The 18,349-nt window shown below is 31.4% G+C and overlaps 1 protein-coding gene across 2 annotated transcripts in view; it reads right to left on the bottom strand.

The window, feature by feature from the left end:
- The window catches only part of LOC132756240 (cytoplasmic polyadenylation element-binding protein 2-like), a 40,243-nt gene that overhangs the window by 18,979 nt on the left and 2,915 nt on the right, over positions 1 to 18,349 (bottom strand). Inside the window, exons 2-6 of one of the 2 annotated variants that reach the window (XM_060747260.1) lie at positions 17,203 to 17,308; positions 15,279 to 15,302; positions 12,433 to 12,612; positions 9,015 to 9,104; positions 1,758 to 1,876 (exon numbers count right to left, since the gene is read on the bottom strand). In XM_060747260.1, the coding sequence (XP_060603243.1) occupies positions 1,758 to 1,876; positions 9,015 to 9,104; positions 12,433 to 12,612; positions 15,279 to 15,302; positions 17,203 to 17,308 (519 nt within the window). The remainder of the gene's footprint in view (positions 1 to 1,757; positions 1,877 to 9,014; positions 9,105 to 12,432; positions 12,613 to 15,278; positions 15,303 to 17,202; positions 17,309 to 18,349) is intronic. The other variant, XM_060747265.1, reaches the window with a different exon arrangement.

The raw sequence follows: 18,349 nt of genomic DNA, 5'->3' as shown, positions 1-18,349 counted from the left end.
CATAGCTAGCAATAACATGGAAACAGATGTTAATGGCATCAAATAAAATATCAAATATTAATTTTTTTGTAACATTCATTACAATTTTATGTTAAAATCATACAATTTTATAATTTTCAGTTGAAAAAAAAAATATTTAAATGAAATAAAAACAGCTTTGCTGAAGAGAAAGGCATAATTCAGAAAAAGCATAGAAATTGTTTGTCTTTGTTTTATTTTTTGTGTCAAGTTCAACAGCTGTTAACAGAATTTCACTCCAGCACCTCTATATTATGTATTATTTATTAGCCAGCAACCTTCAATTTTCAACATATGTTTAACTCATATTCATCTTCTTTGAGTAAAAGGAGTTAAGGGGTGTCACACTCTTACGGCACGCTTTTAGCAAAAACCAGAGCAAAATTTTTAGGGAAGACCAGGATGGGTTGATTTGAATTTGACCCTACTGACAGCATCATACCATCAAAACAGATCTTTTATGCATCTCAGCAAATGTACAAGCATCAAATAGAATATGATTATGGTACCAAGTGTGTAAATTTCAGTTCTCTCATAATTCAAATGGAATGAAAAGTAACTTAAAGAATTTAACATATCACCTTAAAGAGTGCAGTAAGAAAGAATAAGAGTTAACTTGTCATAGCACATTAAAACAATATTACAAAGATATATTAATTGCTATAGATATTTTATACTTTTATTCAGTGCTGGACATCGATATTATTTTTTTTAAAAATCCATGTATTACTATTTTGGATTTTTCTTTTATTCTTTCTTAAAAATTCTTTTTCTTCCCCCTAGAAAACAAGGTCAATGCTCCAATTCCCCATACTCTTCAGTATGTGAGAAGGAATTGATCATTAATGTGTCAGGCCCAATAATGATGAAACAAATTTACTATAAAAGAATGATTATTGGGAGAATTCCATTGATTGCCCCTCCAAGTGACTCTACAATTTCTACCATAGTAAAAGTCCTCATCTAATCTGCTCAAAGGACTGGTATTGACTTCTAACATTTTACTACTGTTTGTCATGTGACCAAGATCTGTGATTCACTGATAACCTCACTGTTCATAATAGTCTATTATTACTTCTTTTTTTCTTCATTTTTTTTTTTCAAATTCAACACATGATCTTACATTCACTACTCCTTTTTTTCAAATTCATTTAATCACTGCCAAGGGTTGGAGTTAAGTTCCCAAAATCCTGAGAAAAAACCCTGTTATGGTGCAATGTTTTCAATCTTATATATGGGAATATATCATAAAAGGACAGTCCTACATGTATTTCAACTTAAATGAAAAATGTTTTACACTCTATCTAGAAAATTATACAGGAAAATTTTAGAATCCTTTTCAGAATTAACACCTTAAAATATTTCAATTTAAAAAATGTTGTTCACTCTATCAGGGAAATTATATAGCAAAATTTTTTGGAATCCTTTTCAAAATATAAACTCCTTAAAACTTAAATGAGCCGCGTCACGACAAAACCAACATAATGGGTTTGCGACCAGCATGGATCCAGACCAGCCTGCGCATCCGCACAGTCTGATCAGGATCCATGCTGTTCGCTTACAAACCCTATTACAAGTAGAGAAACTGATAGCGAACAGCATGGATCCTGATCAGACGATCCTGATCAGACTGCGCGGAAGCGCAGCCAGGCTGGTTTGGATCCATGCTGGTCGCAAACCCATTATGTTGGTTTTGTCATGACGCGGCTCAAATATAAACTATAATATATTAAACTTACAGGTTTATTTTTCATGGTTGGGCTGGAAACGCACCAGTAGAGTTTATCATCATCAACGATGCATTGTTCAATCAGGTTTTGGACAGACACCTCATCTTGGAACAGAAGGAATGAGTAACCTGTAAATAAAAAAAATAACAACAATCATGTACTGAAAATTTAAATGATGACACATAAGTTAATGCCATGTATAAATTCTTAAACAGATGTAAAAAAAAAAAGTCAATGTAATTTTAATTACCCTGTAGCTTGTTTAACTTTAAATAATTAAACAGTTAACATTAACGAAATTTTATTGTTCAATGTTAGGTGGGGTGTTTTTTTTTTTTCTTTCTTGTTCTTGTTGCTTTATTTTGGTGTGGGTTTTTTTTTGTTACAAAGACTTTCAAGCCAATGTTACAATTGTTGTAACTAAGCAAAAGTGACTGGAAAACAAAAGAATTCATATGATTTTTCTAAAACAGTATAATTATGTTTCAAACATGCAACTGATGCATTTATGCCTGCAATTAATTTCACATTTTCATTGTTTTAAACTGCAAAATAAAATACTAAAAATAGAATTCAAGTCAAAAAATCATTTAACATCCAAAAACTTCATTGTAATTATAAAATATAACTCCTATCTTACATACCCTATCCACTTCTTGCAAAAGCAATAAAGTGTTTCAGGTACAATCAAATTTCGCGCCATTTTTTCATAGAAAGGGGAAGGTGGCCTTTCATTTATATTTAGAAATAAAACAAGGTATTTTTTGCAAACTGGAAAAAAATAATACTGTTAATTGATTTTTTGGGGAAAAACTGTATGATTATAAGATTTTCTCGAGGGGAAGAAGCCCTTAAACGGTCCGGTCCGTGCTATAGACAGGAAAAAAACCTGCATCAATACTTGGTATATATATCAATTAACATCTCTGCCTGTTTTTTGATAATTAAAATTTGTAGCATTTGGCAAAAATTCATCATAAATTCATGAAGCAGAAAGCATATTTTGAACTATTATATTATATAAACAAATCATTGGCAGAACTTCTGATCTAGACAAGTATGCTGCAGTAATTAGAAACATCTCTGACACAATTCTTAAACACAAATATGCCTTAACCATAGACAGTGTATGTCTGCAGATACTTGTAACTGTTATAACATAAATATGCAATATAAATGACAATAATTAACACAATTATTATGACAAGATGCAATATTTATTGTATGAACTTGGCACCATTGAGTCCTAGAAATTATTTAGTAAGAACCTAATTAATTAGGTGGAGTGCAGATGGCAGAAAATCAATAATAACAAAGTCATCTATCATGCCATGCATGAATAATGACAGAGTGACAGTGAAATCTGCTCTACATTACATGAATAAAACAATGATGAAAACATAAATGGGCCTTAACTTAATTAACAAATTATCAAATTACTTCATTAAATGGTCATTGCTTTTCAACAGGTGTCTGTCTGGGCATGGCACATTTAATTGTCTCACTATTTACTTTTAATTGAGCTCCCTGATGGTTTAGATTTTTCTTTGGCCATTTGAAGTATGAATTTTTAAGAGTAAGTTTGAAAAGGTCAAACATTTTATTAAGAGCATAGTGCCTCCTGTATTACTGCAGGCAGAGCCAGTCTTTATCACAATGCCAATACTGAAAAGTGAATTCACAAATCTTATTGTACTCCCAACTTATGTGAAATTATGATGACCCTATAAAACAAATGGTAAAACCTTTCAAAATCATATAAATGAACAATTGCTTCAAATTCTTCAAGTCAAATAGACTTTTCCAACACAAACTTGTGATTTTTTAGCTGAGCAAATTGTTTCCTTGAAGTGCCTTTTTTTTTCAAAGTAAAAATGGTACACAGCTGTAATCTAGGCACTTTTGTGGATTTGTACCAGTGTCATCTTCATCTGTCAACTTCAGTAGAAAAGGATAAATGATCTTAACAACCTAATTATATATTAATTTTTGCAAGATATGGGCATTTTACAGTTGATCCAAATATTGATCCTGATCCTAAAATTGATCCTTATTTTGATCCAAATATTTTTGTATTTTTTTTTTGTTATTTGTTAATTTTATCCCAAAATAGTTTGGTTTCTTTGAAAATCAGCTTTTTTGAATATTTATCATTATATTCTAGCAAACACGATTAATTTTAGTAACATAAAACAATGAAAATAAAATCAGGATCACTTAATCCTGATCCTGATCTTTTCTTAGTGAACACGGGGCCAGGCCTGCTGAAAGCTAAGATCCATAAACCTAACATTGACCTTTCACATTTTAGCCATATACCTAACATTTCCCTATCATTTCTTAGCCATATACTTAACATTTCTCTATCATTTCTTAGCCATATACTTAACATTTCTCTGTCATTTCTTAGCCATATACTTAACATTTTCCAATCAATTCTTAGAAAGAAAGACGGACCAAACAGAAAGGGTGATACATTAAATTTCGTGATAAAACTTTAGCCAAGGGGGAAAACCAAAAATAACATCATAGACAAGAAAAAGTCTATATAATTCAACATCAAACACTTACACCAAACACAGATCCAATATCATCCACTAGTTTACCATGATGTATGATCTCAATTCAATTATACATTTGTAGAAACAAAACAGAAGCCCCCAACATTTCCCAATTTCATAATAATCAAGCAAATTTTCTGCAACAGGAAATCATCTACAGACATTAGATTGGGAGGAAAATGGCTTCGATCAATCAATAAGCCTTCCCAATAAAAAGAAGAAAGAAAATGAATTGAAGGACAAAGATATCACTTGGTTTTACATTTCCTACTATATGACAATGTCGGTCTGTGAAAGATTTACAGCAAAAAACCATTTCATCAATAATCGAGATCATAACAGTTGGGATTTAACGATGGTTTCTGGTCTAGGAAGAAATATTTTGTCTCCAAATATTATACGCTGACAATCTTTATCACTATGTTGGTATTTATTCAACTCAGAGAAAAAAATAAATAATTCAGCCTGTTGTTTTTCCCGAGAATTGAACATCATGAAGAAAAAAAAGATTTATAAAGGTTATAAAAAAAATGAACTCATTTTAAATTTTCTTATGTAAAACAAAATGTGTTACCAAGAAAATATTGCACCCTAGAAAAACATTGCACCCTTTCCATATCCATAAATCATTACAAAACTAAAACTATAGTGCAAATTTCACAAAGGTCAAGATTTATTTAGGTCATGGTTGTTCATAAATATGACAACACTACAGGTATCTTTTGTCAATATATGAAGGCTCTATCTAACATACAGAATAATAATGTTTAGGTTTTATGCTATAAGAGAAAGTACAAGCAGACAAAAAGACAGAACAAATCAACCTCCAAACAACCTCCACAATCTATAGAAAAAAAACTTGTGTGCATAGAGTCTAGTGTCTTAATTCTGTATTCAGCTCACACTTTTGTTGCTTTCAGTTGGTGTATCATTCTTAGTACATTTTCCCTTAGGTGTTGCATATATAATAGATTATATAAATATATATAATTCTCTAAGAAATTGTTGTGCTGCTTAGCAACTAATGAAAGTGATAGTCCATCTTATCTAGTCCCTTAAACATTTCTCCCTATCTGATATAGTGAAAATCAGGCTTATATTTTGACCATGTCACAAGCAACTTAAATTTTCTCAAAATGCTCTCTTGGATGAAAATGTACAAAGGTGGTAAATCAGACAATTCAGGACTAAAACTACTTTCACAGTTCATATTTAAATTAATCATGTTTAAAAGCTTGAATTGGCTGCTTTAAATCAATCACTTTTTCACTTCAACTTCTAAAATATGAATTTTTTTTATCTTAAACACTAAATCTTCACCCCCAATGGTCATTAGAACTTGGCACATCTTGTGGTCTAAATAACTAACTAATTTTCTCTTTGTCATTTCTATCATATTAAACATAATTGCCAAAAAGCTGAGCCAAGAGCAAAATTATCTTCTTTTTTTCCTACCTTACTTTACCCATTTTTTTTTCAGAATGGAAAATCATATAGATCTTTCTTCCTAAATATCCACAATATTTTTTTTTCAGTTAAAGTTAAACCCAATTCATGTACTAGCCAATATTTTTCTATACATAAAACATTAATATTAGAACATAAAGGGGAGCATTGGACATGTGATTAAGGTGTCTGCCTCTCAATTCAGGGAACATTAGTTCAAGCCCTAATGTGGCCACAATCATGTTTCTTTATATGACACCAGTACAAGCTCATTAGCTGGCTTAAGATTGGTTCAAATCATCAAACTTTCATCATAATCAAGCTAATATAAATATGTTTAACCTAACTAGATTTGAAACTTATTAAGATTTTTTCTCAATAAATGAAGAGAACAAAAACGCCTATATTGCTTGTAAAAGTGAATTAGAGTTATCAAAATTTTAAACACATTTGTATTTACTCAAAATAAATTTAGTGCCATATCAACAATGTTTGAAACAAAATAATCAGTATGACCCAAGAATTTTCTTCAGGTCAAACAATTTTAGAATAGGTTACAAGTAGGTTGAAATTAAAAAATTTCTATCCCCCTCCACCGCACTAAACTTACTTTTCCCAGGGGCCTAAAGGGGTTATTTTGAATATAATTATAACAGAAACTATAGTTCTGTTAATTATATTAATTGATATTATGTTCAAGCAGTTTTAAAAACTCGTTCTTAACTGGTATGAGTGATATCTCATATATTGCTCTTAAACTGTTATGAAAAAATTATACATATATGATAAAATAAACTTTAACTAATAAAAGCCTACTATTTTCTTTTTTTCCCCTCACATGTATAAAAGAATATAAAGTCCCTGGTGGGATTCAAACCCCCCAGTACTGTACAGTTATAAGTCCAAATTAAATAACTGGCAAATTTTATAACCTTTACCAATCAACAATTATCAATATTGAATGACAATATACCTTTTTTTCCTGATTTGATATCAGGATATAGAAATTGCGTTATCACTTAAATATTTGCATTTTCGCCCAATCCTCCTGAGAAATAGAATACTATTGATTTCTCTGAAACTATTCAGCTTGCCTAGCGACAGTGACTGTGAAAGATAAATCTTTTTTTTTTCTATCCTAACACTGGGATTACCACGAATCATGATCAGTTTCAATTAAATTTGTATCATATTGATGTTTACACAAACATTCTGTACAATAGAACTAACAGATTCAATCCTAAAAACTTAATTATCCGTACATTACTGTCATTAATATTCTTTTCAATCAGAGAACTTGCTTGTATCAAACCCAGACATTAATTTTTGCTTGTAAAGAGAAAATGATAAATGAGTTTACTACCCCAGTACCCACTGCACTTGTACATGGTAATTTTTGGTCTTTTTCTTAACCTTTAGTCTGTGGTCTACACCAGAATATATACCCATTGTCATCAGTGCAGACCAAGATCAACTGCCATCTGATCATGGTCTGCACTGTACAAAATTCAAAAGTCACTGTCAGTACATATTTCAAAATTTTCCCTAAAAAATAAATAATGGTTTTGTCCAGATTGAAAGTCAATTTAAGATATTTAGCATGGTATGGAGTTAAGATCAAAACTTTGCAGTGATTTTATCAAGAAAATCAGAGAGCATAATGACACCTATTCATTTTTTGTACCTGATTATATTCGTGAAAATGATACCATATTCGTGAAAATGATACCCATTTTAAGACCAGTAAATAATTTAATAAAGGCAAATGATATATTCAATCCATTTCCATGTATTTTACAAAATTGAAACTTTTAAAAAAAACACCCATTTCATTGTGAATTAATATAAAATTATTTTTTTTAGCTTGCTTCCATAAAAACTAAAGAAACCTCTCAATCAGTCAATGATTTCCCCTCAACTTGAAGACTGGATGCCTTTACTTTGATGAAATTGACTTGTCAGAATATTTTTTAATGTCTTCTCCATGTACAAAGAATATTTCATTGCAATATTTTTTTCATAAGCATGTTTTCTTTTTTTATTCTAGGATGAATTTTCAGAATTTTCCAATACACAAAATCTTGTTTCTAAAAAAAATATTATGTTTATTTCATTGCATTAAAATTTGATCAAATACATCACAGTGTCATAGTGTCAAAACAAAGCACTCCTGCCAACAATGGAAATGTCATCAACTACCAACAGGTGTTCAAACTCACATGTACCTAATGGCCTTAAAAATGTCATATATTTCCTAACAGCAGTGAGTGCATAGTAATTGATAGTACAGTATAGTAAAAAGACTTCATTATATATTTATGTCAATGGGGCTAGTCACCATAGACCAATCAGCAAAAACAAAAAAACAACAGAAAATCAAGATTAAAATACTAAGGTTACAATAATTTTGATTGGTAATTACATGTTACTTTAAATCACTTGCATCTCAAAGATTAAAGTTCAAATCGGCTACAGCCTAAAATAGTGACTGGAGGGGTCTTTCAAAATACAAAATTATATTACACCAGTTTATTGAAACCCAGCCTCCCAACTCTTTGTTGAACCTTTGATTTTCAAAACCCACTGCATTGCCCTGGCAATGGCAAAGGTTAAATATCTAGTAAGCTCATATTTAACTGGTCAGTCACAATGAAACAGTTACTTTGGCATCAGCGCTTCCATTAAGTTCTAATATTTTGAAGTCAGAGACTGACATTGGAAGTCTAATTATATAGGTAAACAAGAAAAGCATTATATTACGGAAATCACAAGCCAAAATCAGGAGTAAATGACTCTCAAACTTCCACTAATGAAGGCCCTGGGCATATTCTCAACAATTTGCCACCCCATCCCACCCCTTTCACCGCCCTCTCTCTTAATAGAATACAATCTCTTGTTTATGAGATATAAGACTTCAAATGTCAGGTGCTATGGTATTCCAGTCTATACCATTAACAACTTTTAACATTCAGAAATTACTTTTTGAATTCTAAAAAATTATATATTACATAAATAGTACCAACCCCTTACTTACAAACCAAATCCAATGTTCATCAAACTTATCTATCAGACAAAAAGCGGACATGAACGACTGACAGACAAATAAAGATCAGTTCTTACAGACATTTTGAGACCAACATTGGACTAATTACATTGTAAACTATGGCTTAATGTGGTCCTGACATCCGCAATGTCTAACGGGAATTGTTGCCATCACCATTATGTGATCAAGTTTTTCAATAATTGTCAGGGACATTACCTTTTGGAGGGAAGTAAGATTTACTCTCGGCTTTATGTGGCCAATCAACGACTACTGGACCAAACCTCCGGAATGCTATCGTAATCTCCTCTGAAAATAGAATCATAAACACAATTAATAAGTTATTCAATATCACTGTCTATTAAATTTCCATCCAAAATCCATTAACAATACACACATTGCTTCTTTATTTCTCTATAATAAATCTTTTTTTATTTTTTATCAAATAACTATTAAATGATATTAAAGATTTTTGGCATGCTGCAGAGTGTTAAATAAATCAAATATTTCCAAGCTTTTCCCCAGTCCTATGTTGTTCTTTCTGAAAAGACTTCTAAGAACTAACCTTGACATGATGGCATTAACTAATCATCACTATATTTATTTCCCATGCAAAGACCTGAATTGGTCATGTTACCTTTGGTTGGTAGGCTTGTTTATACCAGAAGTCTCTTAATTAATGGTTATTGACGAGGTGTATAGGTGTGATAGGACTCTGTAAACTTTACATAAATTATTTACCAAAAAACTTTGGCTTAACTCAAGTCATTTACATCAAATACAATTCATATTGGTGCTTGTAAAGTACAGTCCTGTAGTTAATAGTTCAAGAGTTAATATACACAATATCTTTAACTACATGTAAGGTCAGAAAGCAGACATAATGGTATTTGCATCATCACTGATCACATTAATTGATCCCTTACAATACATTTTATATAATAACCATGGTTTGATATAAGATGTCATTAAAACATCTCAACAAGTATGACAGAAATTAGTTAAATTTTGCCACATAATTAGTTTTGATTGAGACCTTTACCTGTAGCAAGGCAAGGAAAGTCTGTGGATTGATGATCAATAAATATTTCTTGGAAATTGTATATATAAAGACTAAACAGAACATAAAGCATGCAATAGACTTGAATTCTTTGCGTAATTTAGCTCTATGTCCTTGATACAGCAACATGCCTAACATTCCTGCTCATAAATGAAACTGGATTTTCATCTAAATATACATTTTGCCTGAAATTCCTTCAAAAAAGACATTTTTAACCTGCAAAAGTTTCCAATAGATTTATTTTGTTCAATATTCAATTGATTAAAATCATTTTTTTAGACATTCTTATTTCATATCCTATCTAATATAAGACTGACTTAAAACCTCATGAGAAAGGAGCAAGTGCATGTTCTACAGTACAGAGTCTGCAAGTTTGATCCTTAGTAAAAATAACATATCATGTGTAAAGCCAAGTCGGGCATATTCCTGGTGAAACCAAGTGTGATTAGTCTTTGCCATCAGTATATTGCCAAGCCAGCCTGCACAATTATGCAGTTTGACCAGGTTCTGTATTGCTGACTACCAAACTTTTAATTTTCATCTTGATAACTGCAAAATTGACAGTTCCAAAAACGAAAGCTTGAAAAGTTCATTTCACAAATTCAGGCCAAAATACGACATAATTTAAAAGTCTTTAAAGTCACTTTAATTTTGAACTAACAAAATTAATAATGTTAGAGAAAGAAATTTTACTTTAAAACATAAACCAATGAAAATACAGGTCAAGCAATAATATCTTACACTTCAAGAAAATAAACATTTCTAAAAATATTTTTTTTCTTGGAAAGCAAATACGTATTTCCAATAGAGTGCCAATAAGCACACTCCATTAGTGAAGCTCAAATCACTGTTGAAAAACTGTTCATACTTCAATAAACACTATTGCACCTTTTATATATACAATACCAAAGCTGGAAATTATGCTTACATTCCTAAAAGCTCAATTAATTTCCTTCTTATTAAGTTCATCAGAATATAATTTGTATCCTAATATGGTTAAAGTTTTAAACATGTAGTAGATTTTACCAAGTAAATTTCTGTTGCAATTACATGTACCTAAAACCTTAATTTCTGAACTGGTCACCTACTTGTTGTTTTAATCTTGGCTTTGCTCTATAGCTTTAAAGTATTTCACACATACACCTACTGGTGCTAACTTGTCAAAATGATGCACTGACAAATTCAGTCTTGACTTTGGTCAAGAAGGGAGATATTGCCCATTTATAAACAATGAAACACAATATCTTGACACTTGAAAGGACAAATAGTTGGAACAGCAGCTCACCTATCAGTGTTCCTAATTCTTTACCAGTACTGAACTAATTTTTCTTAAAGAAACTTCCAACCTCTAAAAAAAAAATTTTTAAACTGGTGGTAGATGAATGGCATTATACATCCCAATTATTTGATGATAAATATAATGTTCTTTTTCCTGGACACAAGATCCCCTAGACTAAAATGGTAGTTTATTTTCCATGCCTTTAAGAGATTTGTCAAAATACCCTAGACAGCAATTCATTTTTTTAATTTCACTGTTTCTTGATTTTAAAAGTACTATGTACTTGTATGTATAAAACCTTGACCATTATGGTTTAACATTAATATGTGTCTGATTATTTCCATTAGACAGCATTTCCATTAAAATGAGCTTGCTTAAATGTCAAAAGCAGAAATATCAATTTTCCAAAGCTAAGGAATTCAGACGTACAAAAAAACCCTGAAATGTTCCACTTCGTCTCCATTATAGTAGAGCAGACATAATATCGAGCCTTGTGCAAGGAACAAAAAAATATTAGCTTTCACAAGATGCCTTCCCAAGAGTGAATATTTTGAAATTTCTCCCACTTTTTCCTCGGAATGTGCAAGTTTTACAGTAGCCATAATGCAGTGAGAGAGCTAACAAACTCTTTTTACGTGTGATTATGGCATATCATGCCTGGTAATAAAAGAGAAGTCATTTAAGAATCATAGAAAAACCCTAATTTCATAGGAAAAACCTTAATTTCATTGAAATGTCAGGCAACCGTTGTTATGGAAAAAGCAAGCTAGTAATGATTAATGTTCCTCTAATGCCATTTGATAATTTCAGTGCACATGCTCTATAAATATGGGAAACTGTTATTTCCGCGATCTTTTGTATTTCCGCTTTTCAACAGTCATACAGTCAATAACATGTGGTGACATGAGAAAATGGGGAACCTTGGGTAGCATGTATAAAATTATGAAACTTATATATATAATCTATTATGTATAGAATTATGAAACAGCAAAGTGTGGTACCACTGATCTCCCAGCAAGTTTTTAGTGGTACTAAATAGAAACAGTCCTTTACAATTTTCGTAAGCAAAAGCTGCCGATCAAATCACTGACTACTGCAGAATGCAGACAGCTACTATTATCAAACCATAATAAATGCAACACTTCAAGATCAATTAGGAATGCTTTACCATTGTCTGCACACAAATTTTTTACTGGCTACTGTAAAACACTAGACTACACTACACTAGACTCTGATTGATTCAAGTAATAGACATTATAAATTTTTCAGAAAATAAGAATAAAATGAAAAAGGCGTACCTTCATCTATATCAGGGGGAAGTCCTCCCACAAAAACTTTTCTGGAGAATCTTTCTACTCGCTCCCCTATTGGAGATGTGTTCACTGGGGACCCTAGACTTGGAACTGTCTGGTCTAAGGAGGTGTCTTCCACTAATGCTCCATTGGGGTCATCATTAAACATGAACTGTGGGACCTTCCCTAAAATTTGAAAATGATAATTACTTTATTTTTTCACAGTTTAAAGGAGCCATACATAATAAAATTAATATTTTATTACTACAGTAACCATTTCATCTTGAATAATGAAGAGAAGCAAAAATAATGGCTTACAGTCAAGTTTTGTAACTTACCATGCATAAACAAATTCTTGTTGATTTAATATGCAATGTCTATATACAAGATTCAATTTTCGGTAGATCTCTTTATCAGTCTGCTATGATAAACAAATCAGAAATCTGTCATGTTAAAAGAGGACTCAAAATAAGTATTGGTTTTGCTGAAAAGTGATAAATTACATAGTTACTATTTGTTAAAAATTGAACAAATGCAGACAAGTGCATGCATTATCTGGATTGGTGATTATTAATTTTATTTGGCACCACAGGTAGAAAGGAGGGGACTTTACTAATTTGAGGGAAAATAACAAAAGAAAAAGAAAAAACTTAATGCAAATTTTAGGGTAAAATTACATGATTTTAATGATTTTTAGGGGGGACCTCCCTTAAACCTGTATAGAAGGATAAAAGCTCCAGGCATTTAATTATGTCATGTTGAACCTGTGGTATGTGCTTTTTGCATAACATACTTGGAACACTAATCTTAGAATATCTAAATACTCATTTCAGCTTAATTGCTTATGCTCAAAACTTTACAGGTATGCCACTAGGTGGTTATTGATTGGAAAAGAGAGAACATAATCAGCAAAAGAAAGGATGAGGAACAGAAACATTCAATGATCTTAAAAGTAAACTTAGCAAATTAACAACATCATTTAATATCTTCCGATATCTAATATCAGATCTATAACACCTTAACAAGTAAGGTATTCTAAAATGTCATTCTAAATTAATATACATATACAACTTATCACATAATTGTATATTTATGAAATCAGCAAAATTAACTATTAAACATAGGTAGGCATTTATAATAAGTTTTATTCATAACAAAATTATCAGACTCAATGAATTTAATTATTCTAACAACAGAAACAAAATTTAAACACAACTCGCAAAATATATGAACATATGAATTTAAACAAACTGACTAACATTTTAATAGTAATATAAACCATAACTAAAATCAATTATGGACTTAAACAGTATCATGTCAAGAAAGTGCATGTGTTTGGGATAAAGACAGAGAAAAGTCACAATTTATTGTCAAAGTGATCAGAAATTCTCCAAATAATATTCTTAGAAAAAAAATGTTACTGTAAAAAAGTGCAGCATCTTTTTTTTTCAGTAATAAGAATACAGATTTTTGTAGATTGTACTTAAATGGATTGGCAGATATTACTCTGAAATCCATATCAGAGCTTATTAAGTTTAGTACTGGCACTTAGAACCATTTAGACATATAATCCAACTAGAGGATGCTTTTGTAAAAAAGCGCATGTCTCCCCCACTGCTGAGAATAACTGTGAATGGAAACAGGAATGGAAATGGAGATAAGATAATGTAAATACCCGGTAGTCACTTCAATGAAGGCTGTCTATGGATGGTTTCTATTGTTAAGGTTAAGAACTCTAGTTATCATCCGGAAATGAGAAAATGACCAATGGTCACTGTGACCTTAACCTTTGACCTACTGACCCCATAAACAAGAGGGATAATCTGCTCAATAAGACCAATCATCCTATGAAGTTTGAGGGTTGTAGGTCTAAAGGAACTCTAGTTATCATCCGGAAAGGAGAAATTAACCAACGGTCGCTGTGACCTTGACCTTTGACCTACTGACCATTAAAACAATAGGGATCATTTGATTAATAAGACCAATCATCCTATGAAGTTTGAGGGTAGTAGGTCAAAAGGAACTCTAGTTATCATCCGGAAATGAGAAATTGACCAACGGTCACTGTGACCTTGACCTTTGACCTACTGACCCCAAAAACAATAGGGATCATCTGCTCTATAAGACCAACCATCCTATGAAGTTTGAGGGCTGTAGGTCAAAAGGAACTCTAGTTATCATCCGGAAACGAGAAATTGACCAACGGTCACTGTGACCTTGACCTTTGAACTACTGACCCCAAAAACAATAGGGATCATCTGCTCAATAAGACCAATCATCCTATGAAGTTTGAGGTCTGTAATTCTAAAGGAACTCTAGTTATCATCCGGAAACGAGAAATTGACCAACGGTCAGTGTGACCTTGACCTTTGACCTACTGACCCCAAAAACAATAGGGATCATCAGCTCTATAAGACCAATCATCCTATGAAGTTTGAGGGCTGTAGGTCAAAAGGAACTCTAGTTATCATCCGGAAACGAGAAATTGACCAACGGTCACTGTGACCTTGACCTTTGAACTACTGACCCCAAAAACAATAGGGATCATCTGCTCAATAAGACCATTCATCCTATGAAGTTTGAGAGCTGTAGGTCAAAAGGAACTCTAGTTATCGTCCGGAAACGAAGAATGGACGACGGACTGACGGACGGACAGGGCAAAAACAATATGTCTCCCCCCGAGGTGGGGGAGACATAATTACTAAACAGTTATGTTCTATGACATACATCCCTGTAAGAAGACCATAAAACAATTATCAAATATCTTTTTGTATTTGTTAATATCGAATATTGTTCAATTTCATAGAAACATTGTATGTCTGCAGTCAAATAAAAAAGTAACATGAATTTACCTAATTTCTGTTTGAAATTCAAGGCTGCAAAGAGAAACAAGGTGAGGATTTTTTTTCTAATTGAAAACTTGCATGTCAATGTATAATAACTTGAAAATATCAGACAAACAGATGACAACTTCAAACGTTTTAGGGAGAAAAAAATATTCTTTTCTTCAAAGTCTAATTTTCTGTTTCATATAAATTCTCTCATTTACATAGCATTTTACAAAATGACCAGATAGAATTCTAGTCGATGAAATAATAAAATTGATAGGACTGAAATTGCATCAATGTAAGACCAATGTTTTGTTTGGGCTCAATCTTAAGTATTAAAGTTATAATAGTAAGTGAAGGATGAAGCCTTCAGGTGTGCATTATGTCAGGCATAAACATTTTATGACAAATCTTCCATAAACTAGTTGGATACTTTTCATATTAATGATAAATTATTACATTATTTTCTGTAAATTACTATCAATATCAAATCTGACAGAATAAGGTGTCTAGTTGTTTCAAGATACTTAAATAACATGAACTTTGTTATTTGTATAAAGAATGCTAACAGGTTTTTACAATTATTTCAAGCTAATATTGTCTGAATTTCTACAAAAGAAATAAACTTGGTCTGGTTAAATTGGTAATATCATGACATCACGAGGAAAAAAACAAGATGGTACCGATTTTATTTTGTTCTTTAAAATATTTTTTTGACTATTAAAATGTAAGAAAGGAACGAATCACTGAGTCATTATAATTATGAAAATCAAAATTAGGTTTGTTTTTTTTTAAATGGATAAAATTTTTAGTTTTTATCTGAAACAAAATTTGCAGGATTTTGAAAAAAAAAATCAATTACAAGAGAAAATAGTTGAAATACAATTCAAATTTTAATGACTATAGTGAATCTTTGAAAGTTATTCAGGGAGATCATATCTAATGTATTCCCCAGGCAATTTTGTTGAATAATGAAAAACACTATCTAACATGCATGTTAACTGTTAAGTTTGCATGTACGAATACACATTTCACAAGGACATGTGTTAAGCCAGTTAGATGTATGAAATTAGGAGATAATAAACTTTATGTAGCATCTTTACTATCCCTCGTCCAGTTTAGCAGCATAAGTAAATAAATGCCAAAAAGGTGACAAGAAGTGTCAAATATAATGACAAGAAACACTTCTTGTTACCAAATTGATCCAGTATGACAATCATCTCATTCTTAAATAACCTTTTTTTAGCAAAGTCATCAGAAAGAAATATTTTGATCTTCTGAGATAGGGAAATCAAATGGGAAATTTAGGGGTTGAAGAAAAGAGAAAGAATTTTATGCCTTCATTATTTTTAAACATTACTTTAAAATTTTAGATTTAGATATTTGGTAAATTGCAATATTTATTATTAAACAAAAACATTTACACATGAAATATGAACAATGTCATGGTCTTTACTGGAGTCAATTTATAACTGTAAAAACAACTTCCGTTTTTAACTTAAGGTAGGGCTTAATAGCTGTAGCATTTTTTAATATTTTTTTTACAAAATTACAAATATAAATAAATTTATTAAAATACAAACAATGTATTGCATGAAAATACTTTATTATAACATACTTTATTTACATAATTATATAAACTATAAGCCTAGTCCAGCCTGACCTGGCCTATAAAAAGGAAAATTATCCAATACTGTATAATTCATTATTATTAATATATATCTGTACAGGTGATTTATCAAAACTGCTTATTTTTAATTTATATCCTAAACTGATCAGAAGACGAAATTAAATGCTGACCTGGCTTTGGAGAAAAAGATCTTCTCTATATACATATAAGTCTTTATTCCTGCAAGTTGGACTGGATCAGAAATAAAATCTGGGTAAGGCATCCTTTAGCCATAATGCAATGTCAATCATGTACCAGTCTACAATTAATTTTATTTACCTTTGATCTGGTTGGCCTGATCAGCCATGTTTGTTGTTCTCATTATGTCAAGGAGCTGGTTCTCAAAATTTGTGAACTTCATCGTGTCATTCGAGCTCCCTCTATCCTGAAATAATATGCAAGTTCGGAATGGAAATTTCATACAGTTTGTAAGGTTTTTCTAAAATAATTTTTTAGATGTAAAACATTGCTTGGCGCCAATGTATTTAATGTTACGCATAGAGCAAATTAGCCTGTCATTTCGGACACTAGTTGTTGATGTGGGCTATGCCACAGACCCACACCACTCAGCCACAAGATGATATACAATGACTGAAGCAAGTACATAAAATTATTGGCAGTAACTTTCATACTAATTTTTCCATCCATTTTTATAACTTTTGACAGTGAGAAAAGAAATTATACCAGTCGGAGTTAATGCATGTGACTGATGATTAAAATAATTACCCCTAACTCAGAATATTTGGGTCTACACTGGTGGCAAACAATTGTAATACAAAATTACAAAATTACCCAGAACCCCCCAAGGCTTATTGATATTTCACAAACAACAGATGGTAATCATCTAGAAAGTCTGGATCATGCACTTGCAATTTGGCACAATATTGGAATTCTCTTCATACCACAGATACTACAAGTTCATGCCCTTAATCTCAGAATGAAAACACTGAACATCACTTAAAGCTACTGTCAATGCTAACTGTTTGACTTTTTTTTGCTTTTAATTAAGCCAGAACAAAAATCTGAAACTTCACTCTGCCTTTTTTTTCTTTTTTTTTTAAACAACTTGTAAATAAAATCATGATAAAAGCACCTTTGTGGTTTGCAGTGCTTGCATCATTCCAGTGCAAAGAAATGTGTCTTATCTCCAGAATTCAATCTCAGATTATTTTCCATGAAATCTGAATCATGATTTTGAAGTACTTATACAAGTTTCTAAATTAATCTGAATTATTAAACACATATACTTTCATTTTGTGTTATGCTGCTACTACATAAAGTTAACATTTTTCTCAGAGTTACTCAGACTCTTGATTTGGAAGAGGCAAACTTACTGACTTGAGAAAGTAAAAGTTGACCAGTTTGGAATTGGATTTTTGGGAAAATACATGTTTTACAGAAAATTCTATTGAAAAGAAGCCTTTTG

This window comes from Ruditapes philippinarum, unplaced genomic scaffold, assembly GCF_026571515.1.
Source record: "Ruditapes philippinarum isolate M1 unplaced genomic scaffold, ASM2657151v2 ctg151_1_1_1_1, whole genome shotgun sequence".
In the NCBI taxonomy this organism is placed as follows: domain Eukaryota; kingdom Metazoa; phylum Mollusca; class Bivalvia; order Venerida; family Veneridae; genus Ruditapes; species Ruditapes philippinarum.
Note: the sequence above shows the minus strand (reverse complement) of the source record. Positions and strands in the feature narration are given on the sequence as shown.